General features: G+C 40.5%; 1 protein-coding gene across 1 annotated transcript; it reads left to right on the top strand.

The window, feature by feature from the left end:
* The first annotated feature begins 1,355 nt into the window (after positions 1 to 1,355).
* On the top strand, positions 1,356 to 12,027 carry LOC101858726 (ATP synthase subunit d, mitochondrial). Its single transcript, XM_005103309.3, has 5 exons — positions 1,356 to 1,559; positions 5,304 to 5,400; positions 5,895 to 5,972; positions 8,590 to 8,652; positions 11,441 to 12,027. Exons 1-5 carry the CDS (start codon positions 1,429 to 1,431, stop codon positions 11,597 to 11,599), a joined length of 528 nt encoding a protein of 175 aa, XP_005103366.1. The 5' UTR covers positions 1,356 to 1,428; the 3' UTR covers positions 11,600 to 12,027.
* Positions 12,028 to 17,179: the final 5,152 nt, after the last annotated feature.

The following is a 17,179-nucleotide window of genomic DNA, read 5'->3' as shown; positions in this document are numbered from 1 at the left end:
GGAGTCTCGGCTATCATGCTTTTAACTCAAATCGATGGCAATTAAAGCATACAAGTGTAAGGTATACAATGTGGTAAGTTGTCTTACGGAAGAGAGAGGTGGGTGAGAAGAATATTAATGTCTGATTGAGAAATCCAAAGCCTGCAGGTTAATATGCTTGTCCCCAAACGTTTTTATGGTACTACAAGTGTTTGACCCATCGCCTATGTTCCATGTTGGAACAAGATTGACCAGCTGAAGCACGCAGATTTTAAGCTAAAGCTTTAAATCTTAATTGTTTGCTAGCAACGGCCAATTAATGTTACATCTAGTGATTTAATGCCTTATATTGGTTGAGTATACTGCTCTCTGTATAGGCCTGTGTATTGTTGAATTTCGAGCTCTGCTTTTAAATTGTTAGTCATTCACACTCCTTTGGCGACACTTACATTTCAACACTACATTACATCGTGCTGGGACAATATTGCCCAGGCCCACAATGACAGATCAAGAAATCTAGAGGGGAACAAGGGGGGGGGGGGAGTGAGAGAGAGAGAGAGAGAGAGAGAGAGAGAGAGAGAGAGAGAGAGAGAGGGAGAGAGAGAGAGAGAGAGGGAGGGAGAGAGAGAGAGAGAAAGAGAGAGAGAGAGAGAGAGAGAGAGAGAGAGAGAGAGAGAGAGAGATTTACTTTGAATTTTCTCTTTATTTCGGGGAAAAGGTGTGTGGGGGGGGGGGGGGGACGATTTGAATTTTAACATTAAAAAAATTACCATGACGTGTACAGCTCAGTATTGTGTTCTGATACTGGGAACACAATGAGCTGGGTTCCCGATTATTGAAAGCTAGGAATCATAGGAATCGACTCCAAACCCAATTACTTACTTTCTAATGATGTGATTTCTTCCGGTGTTTACCTGGTAGGTTCAGAACATCTTCATGATTGAGGGTAACCTTGATTTCGGAACACGGTTTTAAATGATTATAGTAACTGGTAGACTAACTTTTGGTTTACGTGAAAAAGAGTTGGAACTTTTCATCCGTTGCATTAATCGTGGGAAGCGGTTTTGGAATCGATTCTTCGCCCAGCAGTACCGCCTGAAGGTACTGAGAAGGCCTAGGCCCAGGCCAATAAATCTAGATAGTCGTGGTGCGGTGCGGTGGGTGACTTCCGATTCAAAATTGATAATCAAAAATGAAGTTAACGCATCAAATCAGGTTCCACGCGAGCCACTTTGCTTATATTGATGTACTGGTTCCGAAAAGGACTTATTTTTAGCGGCATCTGGTGTCTCTAGTGATTTATGACCAGCTTTCGTGCGAAGTGCACGGAAATTTGTGGTTACTTAAACAACATTTTGTCTCCCGGCTCTGCTCCCACAACAGTTGTTCAACTACACTTGACATTGGGGAAAGTTCTGAACCTGGTCTTGTCTCCTCCAGTTTTTAGCAATGGCGAGTGGTGCAACGAAAAGGGTCGTCTCCTCGGCGATCGACTGGACTCGATTTGCTGCTGTTTGTCCCAAATGGCAGGTAGAAATGTTGAGGGCAACTAAGGCCAAACACGATACCTTTGTGAACAAGTAAGTTAAGTCAGAAGATTTGTCTTGTTGTCTTGCCTCCTGACTCTTTCTGCAGCCTTTCTACTGCTACTGCTACTCCTTGGCTCCTTCTTACTGAACTGCTGCTGTCTTTCAGTCACACCCCTGATCTTCTGAAAGATCTACACCTAGCCTTCTTGGACGAGGATGAAAAATCTCGGAGGGCCAGTGTGCAAGTTGCGCGCGTTAAAGCTCCCTTGGTAGTTTAAAATCAATAAAAGAGTAGACTTCGGCTGCTGCCCGGACCCAAGCAAAATTTGGCACTCCTGTAGCCTACTCTGTACAATAGCGGTCCTGTTGGCACTAAATCACACTAGATCTAGATAGATCTAGAGTGGTGTAGCCCCTGCGCGTGCGCCTTCTCAGTGCGTGCACTTTTGTTTTCCTTTGTTTTTAGCCTCAAATTGCGTTTTTGCGTTTGATTGAATGCGTCAGTGTGTGCAGCAGCCATTTTTGTTTATTTCCATCACTCGTTTGCCGACAAGGGATCATCGAGAGTGTTTTTATCAGCTGTGGCAAGTTGACATTCAACGCTGACCTGCGAACTAGTTTTTATGATGACCTATTTGCCTCTGTTGGTTCAAATAGACTGTGCGCGCCCCCTAGCTTAAAAAATGGGCGCTTTTTCGGTAGTTCCCACCCCGCATTTGTTATTCGCCGGTTTTGGCCCCAAGAGTAGGGGGGTTTCAGGGGGGCTTGCCCCTGACCTAATAAAAACAAGGTGGGGGGTTTCAGGGGGGCATGAATTTTACCACAATTTAATGTTTTGCAGTTGGTGACATCTTAGCTTGCCGCGAATCAAACGTATATAGATCTAGATGTAGGTCAGGCTCTATCAAATAAGGGGGATGGGAACTACCGAAAAAGCGCCAAAAAATGTGCCTACTCCTTCCTTGAGTGTTTCACGTGACCTTTTATCGAGTTCTATGCCAAGTTGTAATGCGGGTTTGGGGATCGGGGGGGTGCACGCGTTGTGAAGACTGAAAAAACTCGAGTTTACTCTGCGCGTGCACAATGAAATAGAATCTATATAGAATCTAGTAGAATACTAAGAAAAAAAGTAGACTCAAATTTAGAGATTATTTGGTTGCAGTTTGAAGAATGTCATGGATGGTGGCATGTGGACTGTGTGAAAGATGGAAAGATCAGAGGAATGAGTGATGAAGAGTAGGAAAATGTGGATTTTAGTTGTGAAAAATTCTGTTTGATTTTTTTTCACTATGTATTTGAACTATTTATACCCCCTAAATTAAATTAGTTTAGATTCTAATTAAAATTGCCTTACTTTGCTTCTAAAGTGACTTGTTATCTTCCTGTGTGGTCATTTAATGCAGTAATGTTATCAGATTCTTCTTCTTTTGGCTTTCAACGTGTATATATGGGTGCACGCTCAGTGAAGAATCCCATGCACGCACTGAGAAGAAATGCACGCTCAGTGAAGACAACACCCTAGGTTGGAAAAACTGTTGGGCACACAACGTTTAAGAAATCTGGCGACTATGAGCAAGACCATTTTATAGGTCAATAGTTTCTTGAATGGAGTAGCTAAAAACGAAAGTACAAAGCCGGAAATGGCGGAAAATACGTTCAACGATCGCGAAGTGCACGCGTACAGGCGACACCACTCTAGGCCTAACACAGAGTACTGGATATCGATACTGATTTAAATAGTCTGTGTATCAATGTTTTATGTTTTATCAATGGAAGCATGGCTATCCTCACCCGGGGTAAAAATACGATCGACCTCTAGATCTACATGCGATTAAACGTAGAAAGACGCAAACTATTTTTAGGTACGATGCCCATCTTGTTTGACGTCACACCAGGATTCCCCTCCAATCATGTGACTACATCTAAGTATAGCCTACCGCATGGCACCAAAGATGGAAGTGTCTGTTGTTTAATTTACACCACGCTTTCGGAAGTTCTGATGGCTGAATAGACAGCGCATCTGCGTTTGAAGTCGTGCAATGATTTTAGGAGCGGTTCGATTCCTGTCCCTGACTATTTTTTTTTTCTCTTTTCCTCCTCCCGACTGACCAAGAGTTAAGACTTGAGTCTCCTAAATTATCATTTGTAGAGCTGCTTTGAAGTTTGTTTGTTTTTTAATGTATTACATATTAGTGATGAAGAATGCAGGAAGGGGGGGGGGGGGGGGGGTTTAGATCTAGATCTAGGTCTAATCTTCCAGCGTCTTTACGGCAATTGTTGTACACTTCCATCTTTTTTGCCATGCGGTTGGCTTACTTAGATGTAGTCACGTGATCAGAGGGGAATCCTGGTCTGACTTCAAACAAGATGGGCGCCGTACCTAAAAATAGTTTGCGTCTTTCTACGTTTAATCGCATGTTCGACCTCTCACCCCGGGTGAGACTTGCCAGCGTTGGCTATTTTCACCCGCTGTGAAACAAGACCTGTTTTTCCTCATTTCGGAATAATCGGTGTGGATGATCAAATTGATAAAAGCCAAGAAAAAATGACGTTATAGCACAAAAGTAAGATAATTTGATCATCTACAAAGATGCTATGGCTATTTCACTTTTCGAATCGAGCGGAACTAGCTGAATGTTTGTTCACGGCACAGAATTTTACAATTCTGTTATCTTAGTTTAGAATTCTGTGGTTCAGGGAGAACGCTACACTGGTTGGCCAAGGCGATACACGGTGAACGCACACCGGGTGAGAATAGCCAAAAGACTCGCCTGGGCTATTCTCACCTGGGGTGGCCTTTATCAATAGATCTCAAGATATCTGCGATTGACGGAAGTGAAGTCGCCTGGTGAAAATGGCTGCCAAATTTGGGTGACTTCAGTAGCTAAAGAGTCTTTGAAAACTGAAGAATGACATTATATTTTTTGCCTTTGATATTCAATGTTTTTCAGTAAAATGCACATATTTATATATGGCTTCTGGAAATGTGTTTTTATGTTTCCATAAAGAAGAAGCTCTAAGCCAAAAATGAAAAATTCAATCAAAATTTCCAAACTGGTGGAAAAATGCTTGTTTCTCCTATTACTGTCTTTTGATGAGCGCCTGATCTCACCAGGTTGCCTCACTATGTCCGTCCGTGCTGCGCATGCTCAATGTTTTGTTTTGTGTTTGTGGACTTCCCCAGTTCCTCGTTGTTCTCGACTGTGAGTGGGTGGTTAGCGGGTGCTCTGGTGTGGTTTGCAAATTCTTTTCTTTCAAATATCTATGGTCCTTATCTCCCCTCCTTTTTTGTGTTTTGTTACACTTTTGTCGTGGGTGGTTGGTGGGTGCTCTGGTGTGGTTTGCTCCTCTTCTTTCCTATAAAAAATCTATCGCCTTTGTTTCCCCTCCTTCTTTTTTATGTTTGTTACTCTCTTGTAACACCTCTAATCTTCGGCACTTATATATATGACCTTATTGTGTTGCAAGTACCGTAAAACACTAAAACAAAACTCTCTTATAACACCTCTAATCTTTGGCACTTATGTGACCTTATTGTGTTACAAGTGCCGTTAAACACTTACTAAAACAAAACTCTCTTTATAACACCTCTGATCTTCGGCACTTATATATGGCCTTATTGTGTTGCAAGTGCTGTAAAACTCTTACTAAAACGTTAAAAAGTTCTCGACTGTTTTAGCTTGGCTCCCTTTGGTCGTCTTGACCGTCATGCCTTTGTCTGTTTTGTGCTCACCTCTGTTCCACTTGATGAATTTTATCTTAAAATCTTATCTCTATCTTATTCCCCCGTCCCAGAGTGCACCAGCTTCCTGAAAATTTGCCCAAGATTGACTTTGCCAGCTACAAGTCCAGGCTGCCAGACCCCACTATGGCTGACAGATTTCAGAAAGCTGTGAGTTGATTTTTCTTCTTCTGGGAGGGGTGGGGGGAGGGTAATTTTTTTTTTTTGTGGTCAGGTATCCCTATTTTGTGCCAGCTATTTGTTACTTACATAGAAAACATATGCCATAACGGTAGTAATGTTATGGTTCCTGAAAAACAGACACAAATCAAACCTCCCCCTCCCCCCCCTGGGGTGGTGCGACTGACTGAAATGTCTTTAGGCCATTCACAAAATGGGGACATTAACATGTTCTTATGCACAGTAGAATTGTAAATGGACTGATTCATCAATGTCATGCTCATAACTGCCTTAACTGCTTTTTTTCCACTAATCCTTACTATATTGTCATTTTTCATCTACTTCTTTTGTATGTTTGTCACTCTCTTGTGACCCGCTATTTCCGGGGTGCCTTGGTAGTCGTGGAAGCAAGACTTTGTGCTGTTGAAACTAGAGAGGTAACAAATTTCCTCTTACGGTAATTTTCCTCCCAATTCCTTCCCCAGTACGAGGCGTTGAGTATACCGTACCCGGTGGACAAGGCCAATCTTTTGCAGAAAGTGGAGGCTCAGAACTCGGAGAAGGTCAGTTGTGGGTGTTTGGCGGGTGCTCTGCTGCGGTTTGCTTCTTCTTTCATATGAGCAATTGCCAAAACGTGAGACTCTCTTGAGACTCAGTGGTGCAAAAAAATTTTCTTACCAATTTGACTCTCTTTTCTGTCAGTCACAGATTGACATTTAGTGCTCATATTCCTAGAGTATCAGAGCAAGGAGATGTACGGTTTTGGAGATATGGGTCTATTGGTTTGGCAACTACTGTATTTCTTGTATGTAACAGTGATGACAAAAACAGATTTAAGCAGCAAGGCAAATAATGGACTTTAAATTCCATTTGTTTAGTAAACAAAGACTTTGTACACTATGAACTCCATTCATAATGGTAATATGAATGGCAAGCTTTGTAACAATGACGCAGTGCACAGAACATGTCATCATTGTTATGTACAAGAAAGGATACACATTGGACATTATCACTGACAACACATCACAATAGTGAAAGGCTGTACAAATACAGTTTCAAAGCCTCAGTACCAGAAAAACACATGTGTAAAACAATTTTTTAACTAATATGAGGCAAAAGCACAAAATCAATGGAGCTGACTTGTACATAACAGTGATGACAAACATGACTTGTACATAACAATGATGACACAATGTACAGGAAAAGACAAAAGTCTTGCCTCCAGAGATAAAAGCGCACTTTAAGAATTTTAAAAAAACCAGGAGAGGTTTCTTTTGCTTTGAAACAGATATCAGGTCATATCAAAGACAGTGGACGATCACAATTATGTGGCTAATTATGACAAACAGTACTCGTACATAACAGTGATGACAAAACATACTGGGAAAAGGTCAAATCATGCCTACAAAGAACAAATTTGCACTAAGAGATACACAGATCAATAAAGGCGTATTTTGCTTCTAAATGAATCTTGCATGTATGAAATATATGTTGAAAACGTATTGATATTAGCAATTATGAAAAATATTACTTGTACATTATAACAATGATGACACAATGACACAATGTATTGGAAAAAGGTATATCATACCAACAAAGAACAAATGTGTATTTTTGAGTTAGACAGATAAACAAGGACATGTTTGTTTATTTGTTTGAGTAAAGAGAGCACACATTACTTAAAAAATGTTTGCTCTTAGGACAATGTAATTTCTTGTACGTTAGTCAGTCTTGTACGGCTGCATGACGACACCCCAAATGTCATCACTGAGCACAAAAGCTAAATCTATAACCACAGAAATGATCCATCTCTCGAAGTTTGTTCACACATCACACTCTTGTTCCAGGAATCCAGTGTAAACACCGCAATTTCACTAAAATATTCAACAGAGTAGCCTAAAAACACGCAAAACAGCCCAGTAAGTCACATTCAACGCAAAATTCTTGTGCGTCACCGGACGCTGAAGGCAAGGACTATTTTCGTTTTTCTGTTTCCCCCGTTGCTTCCGTTGTTCTGGGGACGCGGGTAAGGGGAAGTCACTCAAGAAAACAATTATATCCGGACAATTTTGATGACCGGTTCAAAACAAAAGTGGGCGAAATTCGGACTTCCGGCACGTCGCAAGTTGACGACAATAACGGCCAATGTTAAACAGCCGACCGAAATCGTAGATCTAGGAACCCGATGTTCCTTTCGCGCATCGCGGCTTTTGAAGTATTGAATAAACGACGATAGGCAAAGAGATTTAACCAGCTGCGGTGATTCTACTGAAAAATAATGGTGTTTTCTGAGACACCTAGTCCGTGACGACACGACAGACGCACAAGTAATCCGAATTGTTCGTCTATTTGCAAACAAATAAACCGATTTCTTGAGCAAGTTAACCTTTCTCAATGACAAATAACATAGGATCAAAGCACACGTAAAAAAAACACACCCAAAAATACTAAATTTTGGACATTCTTGGAAGTTTGCATTGGTGTGCTCAAAATGACACTCCAGGAATCACTAAAAAACGAACATTTTTGGCACAAAATTTACAAACTCAAGATTATAAAGCTGACAAGGGGTCTGAAACTGCTAATGCAGGTTCTACATCCTATATTTGACGTGTGTATACATTTTGGAGGAATAAATACTAATGCATCACATTTTATGCACACTAATGTGAGATGTGTGTGTTTTTCCCCACGTTTTGGCAATGGCTCATATAATAAAGACTGTCGTCCTTCTCTCTTCTCCTTTTTTATGTTTGTTACTCTCTTGTAACACCTCTAATCTTCGGCACTTACATGACCTTATTGTGTTGCATGTGCTGTAAAACTTTTACTAAAACTAAAGAAAGTCAGTTCTTTGTCAAAAGTATGTCAGATTTCCTGACAAGGTCGGTTATTTGTCAAAAGTATGTCAGATTTGCTGACGACCTGTCAACGGGGTCTCCTTGTCTGTGTGTTCCTAGTAAAGCTGGATGGTTGGGGGGTGCTCTGGTGTGGTTTGCTCCTTTCTTTCCTGTCAAACATCTATCATCTTTATCTCCCCTCCTTCTTTTTTGTGGTTGTTACTCTCTTGTAACATCTCTAATCTCCGGCACTTATATGACCTTATTGTGTTGCAAATGCCGTAAGACTCTTACGAAAAAAAAACCCAACTCATCCTAACTTTTTCTCTTTGGTTTTCAGGAGCAAGAGGTGAAAAGGTTCAAGACTGAGATCCAGGCAGAGATTGAGGAGAGCAAGAGTTTTGTAAGTAGCCAACAGATCTGCCAGAAGTTATATGTAAATAACCTGCAGATATGCCAGAAGTTATATGTAAATATCCAACAGATCTGCCAGAAGTTATATGTAAGTAGCCAACAGATCTGCCAGAAGTTATATGTAAATAACCTGCAGATATGCCAGAAGTTATATGTAAATATCCAACAGATCTGCCAGAAGTTATATGTAAGTAGCCTGCTGATCTGCCAAACGTTATATGTAAATGGCCTGCTGATCTGCCAGAAGTTAAATGTAAATAGCCAACAGATCTGCCAGAAGTTATATGTAAATAGCCAACAGATCTGCCAGAAGTTATATGTAAATGGCCAGGAGATCTGCCAAAAGTTATTTAAGTAGCCAGGAGATCTGCCAAAAGTTATTTAAGTAGCCAGGAGATCTGCCAAAAGTTATATAAATAAACAGCAGATCTGCCAAGTACTCCAAATAAAGTCAGAACTCTCCAATGTTTTTTCTCACATCAAAGAATGGATTTGCATTTTTTTTAAATTTTCGTCTTGCATTCTGTTTCTGTCGGGTAGTATGCAACGTGTGGCACATGATGTGTAAGTACACAATTGTACCTGATTTTATTTTCAATATTTAAGCGGCTTATGGTAAATGACATGAAAAAATTATTTTTTTTTTTGCGTTTCTGTGTGTGGATTGGCAGTACGCATTTGCAACTCTTGGTTTGCTATGTAATGTTAACTCCCAGTGGCTCGCGGTGCGAACCGCCATGCCGGTGAGCCACTGACAGCGACTCGGGCACACTCCTTTACGATGACTTCGACATCAAATCAGCAATAGCCGAAAACAGGTCTCTTATACCGGAAGGGAGTTCGTTGATTAGATGAAGTACTATCATAATAGGTTTGCTAGTTTTGATTTAATGACCCATTTAGTGACGTTTTTGTCATTTTTAGAATTAGTACCAAAAAAAGGCCCTGGCGTCTTGGGTTTAACCCCTTAAGAGATAAAGAGTTAACCTACAGTTGTTCTGGACACTCCAAATCTGTTTCCCGAACTCTGACCGCAAGGGAAAGATAGAGAAATAAACTCAGACAAGAAAAAATCTCCATGAAAAAAAATAAGGTGTTATCTATAGTTTGGCAATCTCTTCAAACATACTTCCAAATATCATCTTTTAACCCTCTAAAAGCACTAAATTTCCATTTCTTCGGGGGTTTCGGCGGATGCTCTGGTGTGGTTTGCTCCTTCTTTCCTATCAAAACGTCTGTAGTCCTTCTCTCCCCTCCTTCTTTCTTTTATTTGTTACTCTCTTGTGACACCTCTAATCTTCGGCACTTAAAGACCTTATTGATATTGGGCTGCCAGTGCTGTAAAACACTTACTGAAACATAAAACAAAATCTCTCCTGTTTTCCTTTGCTACTGTCTCGTAGCATTTCTAATTTTCACCACTTATGTACAGTTCCGTAACCTACTTGAGTTGCAAGCACTTAACACGTTTACCCAAAATGAAAGCTAAACAAATCGCGACCGCAGCGCTTTCTTGTCGTATCTCCATTTTTAATAACAGTGAAAACAGTTCGTAACGAAGAGTGAGCTTAATTAAGAAGATGTTGTATTTTCACCTCTTTAAAAAAATGGAGATACGACAAGAAAGCACTGAGGTCGCGTAATGTCCCAAGGGGGGATCAGCTGGGAGGTATGTGTGTGGCGCTCATATGACCTAGACCTGCATGTTTGCCGACAATCGCAACCCGACCTGCGAACCGGCCGATGCTATCGCTAGACCCGCCTGTATCAGTCAATGTGCGTAGTGTGAGGCCTGGCCGACTGCCGGCGACGCGCGCACCGCCGACTGCCGACGTCGGCGTTTCCGACATAATTGTCGGAACCTAAGTAGAAATGCGAATACGAAAAAGGACGACAACTTAAATTATCTAGGCCTACTGTACTTTCAGTTTCGTGCTCGAGCGGCCATTTTGAATTTCGTTTGTTGACTAATTCAATTGTTCAGATCGTGTGGATTCATTCAAGTCCGACTCTCTTGTTCTAATAGAATCTAGATCTAGATTTATATAGATCATTATAGACCTCAATGGAGGATTCATGTTCCAATTCTATTGTGTCAAACCCTATCATAGGTTGTGCTGTAATATTCATATTGGTAAAAATAAGCATTTCATCAGGTGCGTGAATTATTTATTTATTTAGATCTAGATCTAGATCTAGAATCTAGACTCAGCTGAGTCCCTCTGTTTGGAATCGGATGCGGATTTCTAGTTCAAGGCCTATTCCTATTCACTTGTTCTACAAGATCTAGATCTAGATTTATTTAGATTGCTAGATCTAGATCTATATGGAGTATTCATATATGATATTCCAATTCTATTGTGTTATTGTATCAAACCCTATAGCAATGTAGATGTAAGCCATATAGATCGAGAATCTAGATCTATATGCTCCTTGTTTGTTTTGGAGTGTGGGTTTTTAATTTTTAAAATTTTTTCATTTAGGACTTGTTTTGGCCTTTTTACAGAGGCCCGTTGCAGGTTCTTTTTGGGGGTAGGGTTAGGGTTAGGTCTCTTCTTTATTGTGTTTGTTGGGGTGGTCGCTCGTTACTCGGATGTCCTTCCTTATGACACCCACAAAGGCTTTTTTTTGGGGGGGGGGTGCGCAAAATTTTCAGACAATCTGGTTGAGGCTCACATGCAGGTCTAATGACCTTATGCAGTTGCGAGCGCCGTAAAAGCTTACTAAAAACTAAAAGAAAAAATGAGTCCGTTTATGTGTCTGTTTGTTTGTTACAGTTGAAGAAGATCGACACGCTGCCCAAGTTTGAGGAGATGACGGAGGAGATGTTCTGCTACTACTTCCCCGAGACATGGCAGGATCCCGCCAAGCCAAAGTTCTGGCCCTACGTGGAGACGGAGCAGCCCGGGGCGCCAGGATTCAAGTACGCCAAGTGAACGGTTCGCGCGCTCTGAGTGAACGGTTCGCTAATGGTTCTAGTACGCCAAATGAAATGGTTCGCTCATGGTTCATGTGTGCTCTAAGTGAACGGTTCGCTTATGGTTCAAGTGCACCAACTGAACGGTTCGCTCGTGGTTCAAGTGTACTTTAAGTGAACGGTTCGCTTATGATTCAAGTGCGCCAAATGAAACGGTTCAGTGATAGTAAATAAAAGCTGCTCCTTCGCTCTCAAAAGTTTTTTTTTTCCGAGGAAGGCTGTAGCCGAAGTTTTTACTTTTTCTCTTCTTTTTTTTTTTAAATCTTGTTTTGTTCTGGGAGAAATTGAAGTAAGTTGAATGTAGCGTTGAGCATGTTGAGCTGAGGTGGCCATTCAGCGGCTCCGTCGCGGTGCGTCGCCAATAAAGCTGTTTGTGTCGACACCCACTGCCTCGTGTTAGTCTTGTCACTGGCCCAGTCTCTCTCTGTGGGTGGTTGGCGGGTGCTCTGGTGTTGTTTGCTTTTTCTTTCCTATCGAACATCTATCGTCCTTATGTCCCTTTCTTCTTTTTTATGTTTGTTACTCTCTTGCAAGTGGGTGGTTGGCGGGTGCTCTGGTGTGATTTGTTTCTTCTTTCCTATCAAACATCTCTCCAGAGCTGTTAAAGTACTTTTTAAAAAGTACTTAAGTACAAATTTAAGTATCTAAAAAATGTACTTGAGTACAAGTACTTTTTTAAAAAGTACTTCTGAGTACATTTTGAGTACTTTCTGCTAATATGCTAAAACACTTCAGCGCTTATACAAAACTTCATATTAAATGACATATCCAGTATATTTGACAAATTTGGCCATTTATTACTAAAAATGTATACAGTATACAAAGCATTTGAAACAAAGTACGCACTGAACGAAGGTGGAAATGGTCCGTGAAATTGAAAAAACCCCCAAACAAACTGACGCAACTAGTGGGTAAGTGATATTATGAATAGAACTTGTTTGAGCAAGACAATGTGATCAAATGTAAGTCAGTCCAAGAGGTCGGAAAGTTCTACAGAAAAAGTATCCAAACTGGAAAATGTAGATACAAAGTTGCTCTTAAGAAAACATAAAATTAATGAAAATGGAAAGCATAGAAATTAGAAATGGAAAAGTGCGTTGAATTCTTCAGTAACAAATCCCCAAGGAATGAGAAGAGGAAACTCCTCGTGCGTACGGCACTCAGTGGCTGGTGGGGTCAGGAAAACACTGAGGGTTTGGACAGAATTTCTGAAGGAGGAAGACAATAAAAAAGAGCTAATAAATTTTATTCTCAATAAATGGCAAAGTGGCACTTACATCTTTTACGAATAAAAGAGGGAAGTTTACTTTGCGCGTGACAATTTATGCTTTTTCCTTCCAAGTGTAGTCTATCTGTCCCCGTGGTTTTATGCACCCCGCATAATTTAGCAAAATTTGATCATTTTTTGCATAATTTCTGATTATTTTTCTTTATCTTTCTTTGTTAAAATTAACAGAGTCGCATAATTTCACATTTTTGGGCTCATTTTGCATAATTTCAGAATTTTTCTTGCGTAAAACAACGGGGACAGGTGTATGGAAAAGTAATTGGTTCAAGACCAGGGTGTCCTACCACTACAGGGACTGGAGTGTCTTTATTTGGCCATTCCCAAAGGATACTAACAACATGTTCTTGTGCACAGTAGAATTGTAAATGGGCTGATTTATATCCATGTCGTGCTTTTACTGTGCCAGAACAACAGAGGGGGAACTGCTGCTTTTTCTGTCCTCATCCTTACTATCGTCATTTTCCCTCTACTTTTTTTGTATATTTGTCACTCTCTTGTGACCTGCTATTTCCTGGGTGCCTTGATAGTCGAAGTAGACATTGTGCTGTTGAGGCTAGAGAGGTGAGCAGAGTAAGTCTGATTCCCTGTAAGGACTTCTCTGTTGACATCCACCCCTTGGCGATCATATGACCTTATGCAGTTGTGAGCGCCGTAAAACCTTAATCGAACTAAAAATTAAACCAGACCAGTGACAAATCTCTCATCGAGCCAAGAAGAAGCAGACACTCTCATCATTGTTCACGCTATTTATTGATTCTAACAAAGAAGCAGACACTCTCATCATTGTTCACGCTATTTATTGATTCTAACAAAGAAGCAGACACTCTCATCATTGTTCACGCTATTTATTTATTCTAACAAAGAAGCAGACACTCTCATCATTGTTCACGCTATTTATTGATTCTAACAAAGAAGCAGACACTCTCATCATTGTTCACGCTATTTATTTATTCTAACAAAGAAGCGGACACTCTCATCATTGTTCAAGCTATTTATTGATTCTAACAAAGAAGCAGACACTCTCATCATTGTTCACGCTATTTATTTATTCTAACAAAGAAGCAGAAAATTATCTGGATATCCTTGTCCGGTCACCGAATACATAATGAGTATATCTGTCCCCGTGATTTTATGCTCCCCACATAATTTAGCAACATGTGATCTTTTTTGCATAATTTTTGATTATTTCCCTGTATCATTCTTTATTAGAATTAACAGAATCGCATAATTTAACATTTTTGGCTCAGTTTGCATAATTTCAGAATTTTTCTTGCATACAACGACGGGGACAGAATAGTCTAAACTCTATATAATGCTTTTAGATTTACCGGCTGTGATGTCAACAGTGCACTTTTAGATTTACCGGCTGTGATGTCAACAGTGCACTTTTAGATTTACCGGCTGTGATGTCAACAGTGCACTTGCCCAGGAAGGAAAGAAGCCACTGACCTTTCTTTCCAAAAGCCCAGAATTGATCATTTATGTGAACCTTCAAACAGTTAGGCCAGAAAGAGACAATATCTGAAAGTTTACTTCTTCAGATATCTGTCCCCATCGTTTTATGCAAGAAAAATTTGAAATTATTCAAACTGAGCCCAGAAATGTGAAATTATGCGATTCTGTTAATTTTAACAAAGAATGATAAAGGAAAATAATAAGAAATTATTCAAAAAATGATCAAATTTTGCTAAATTATAATGCTGGGTGCATAAACCACGAGGACAGAGATAGAAAAATGTGTGGGTCATCTCTCAGGGAAACTAACCTAGGCCAGCACAAACAGACTAAGATATCATATGTGAGGCATCGTGGTAAAATCAGGCTCTCGTCAATTTTTGGGCATGTAGAGTTATTGGTATCATCTTAAAGCTTGTTCACTTGTCTTTGTGTGGATGAAAAAAATATCCATTTATCTTGAATACAAGTCGAGATATTTGCGAATGAAGGAGGTGGAGGTCACCTGTTTTCAGAGGTAAAATTAGTGAGAAAAAGGCTGCCAAAGATTAGTTATTTCCTTAGCTTAAGAGTCCGTGGTAACTGAAAATTTACATTTTTTGTGCCTTTAATCAACGTTTTTCCAGAAAAATCCACACAAAAATGAATTTTTTAATGGGGATGAAAGGAGTTGAGCCAAAAAACAAAAATTTGATAAAAATTCACAAACCTGCGGAAAAATGCAAGTTTCTTCACTTTGATTATTTTGACGAGAGCCTGATTCCACCACGCTGCCTCACAAATAGTAGGCTACATGTATAAGTAAGACAAAACTACCTTCTGAAGAAAGGAGAAACTCTGTTACCAAGCGTTCAATGTCTCGACATCAGTCTATTATAATACTTGTATTATTATTAAAATGTACCGCCTTATCAGCAAGCGCTGAAGATGCACAGCTGGGCAAATATGGTCGCTGTTATCTTTAAGCGCAAGGCGGCTATCCCGAAAAATGCTGTTTTGAGAAAATCGAAGGTAAAGCTTTTGCCCCGTGTTCAGTTTCTTTAAAAGACAAGGAGAGTTTTCTCTATAACCAAACAAATATACGCACCAATGAAACCAAACTTCTCCTATAGGTAGGGCAATGCCCACTTTTGGTGTAGGTCAAGATTTCTGGAAAACCCCGAAATCTGGGTTAGCTTAAAAAAGCGACCAATAATTATCAAGCCAGGGTTTGGAGGCAAGCTGACATCCCTCAATCAGACATTCCAAAGGGGGCTCTCGTGGCCTAGAGGTTAAGGTGTTCGCCTTTCACTCAATTAGGTCCTGGGTTCGAATCCGGAAGCGACGGAAAAATTTATGTCCTGAAATTGTCTCCTTCACCTCCTTTCCTGCTCTCTAGCAATGTTCTAGTTCTATCGTCTGCTTTCGTCTCCACTTTCTGCCCCCACCCCCTCACCTCCTTTGCCCCCTCCTCTGTGCTCTTGACTCTTTCTGCAGCCTTTCTACTGCTACTCCTTGGCTCCTTTTTACTGATGTCTTACTTCTGCCACACCCCTGATCTTCTGGTAGGAAAGATCTACATCTAGCCTTCTCGGACAAGGGTGAAAAATCTCGGAGGTCCCGTGTGCAAGTAAGTGGCACACGTTCAAGTTAAAGATCCCTTGGTGTCTAAAATCGATAAGAGTAGGCTTCGGCCTCCACCCGGGGAAAATTAGAAATTTCTTACCAAATGAAAATGTTTAGTGTGTCCTGCACGCTCATATGACGTTATGCTGATACTTTGCGAGCGCCGTAAAAGTTAAAACACTTACCCCCCCCCCCAAAAAAAAAAAAAAAACAACAACCAAACAACAACAACAACAACCAAACAACAACAACAACCAAACAACAACAACAACAAAAGAGATTCCAGAGCCTTCAACTTCAAGTGAAGGTTGGACAAAAAATGCTACATGTACAGTGATGGGATTTTATAACATCGACGGGTGGTGTACAGATTGGTGAAAATGTTGAAATGGTAGAGGTTTAACGCCCCTACCAACACTATTAGGTTATTTAAGAGGCGGGGCCTCCGAGTTTAACATCCATCTCCGAAAGGACCGAGTCAAGTGACAAATCCGTGTGAAGTGTCTTTCCCAAGGACACAACGTCGGACCAACCTGACGCTCGAACCCCCGAACCTGCAATCTCACGATTACAAAATTACAGGTCCGATATCCTATCCACTAGGCCACTGACGCCACTACAGATTGTATCCTCAGCAGCTTATTGTGGATATTCTTTATGAAAATCAAAATGACAATGAATTAAGAAGAGAGACAGAATGAAGAAGAAGATATTCGGGAAGAGCAATCTGAAGAGGCAGATACATGTACAGTCCATGCCGGCTTTAAGCACGCTTAAGCTTTCTCCCGATGACCGCGTTTAAAGCCGGCATTGACTGTACTTCCAATTTGGAGCCAAGCTCTCAGACGTGACGAAGCTGAGAATGAATGGTGGACGGTGGTACATGGATGTGTTTTGACAAGTCTTGGTACGTTGTAGAGACAGCCAAAAATATGTGATTAATTTTTTAATGTGCATTTTTGGGGTGCAAAATTCCTTCTCTGCCTCTCATGACATATTGTCACAATCAACAACAATCATTAATTAGAAATGGCGCTCATATGACCTTATGCGGTTGCGAGCGTCGTAAAACCCTCTACTATAAAAAAATATATATAATAATTAGAAAATGTTACCAGTTGGCCCAAAACTACAACACACTTGAGTCTGACATAAAATGCTAATTAATGGGGCTGGGGTTAAAAAAAAATT

The sequence above is a fragment of the Aplysia californica genome, unplaced genomic scaffold (assembly GCF_000002075.1).
Source record: "Aplysia californica isolate F4 #8 unplaced genomic scaffold, AplCal3.0 scaffold00367, whole genome shotgun sequence".
NCBI lineage: Eukaryota > Metazoa > Mollusca > Gastropoda > Aplysiida > Aplysiidae > Aplysia > Aplysia californica.
The sequence above is the reverse complement of the archived record's forward strand: the minus strand, read 5'-3'. Positions and strand labels throughout refer to the sequence as shown.

Bases quoted from the DNA above. Each gene is read 5' to 3' on its own strand.
- LOC101858726 (XM_005103309.3), top strand. From the start codon at position 1,429: ATGGCGAGTGGTGCAACGAAAAGGGTCGTCTCCTCGGCGATCGACTGG. The intron at 1,560-5,303 runs GTAAGTTAAGTC...CCCCCGTCCCAG, and splicing joins CACGATACCTTTGTGAACAA to AGTGCACCAGCTTCCTGAAA. The intron at 5,973-8,589 runs GTCAGTTGTGGG...TTTGGTTTTCAG, and splicing joins AGGCTCAGAACTCGGAGAAG to GAGCAAGAGGTGAAAAGGTT.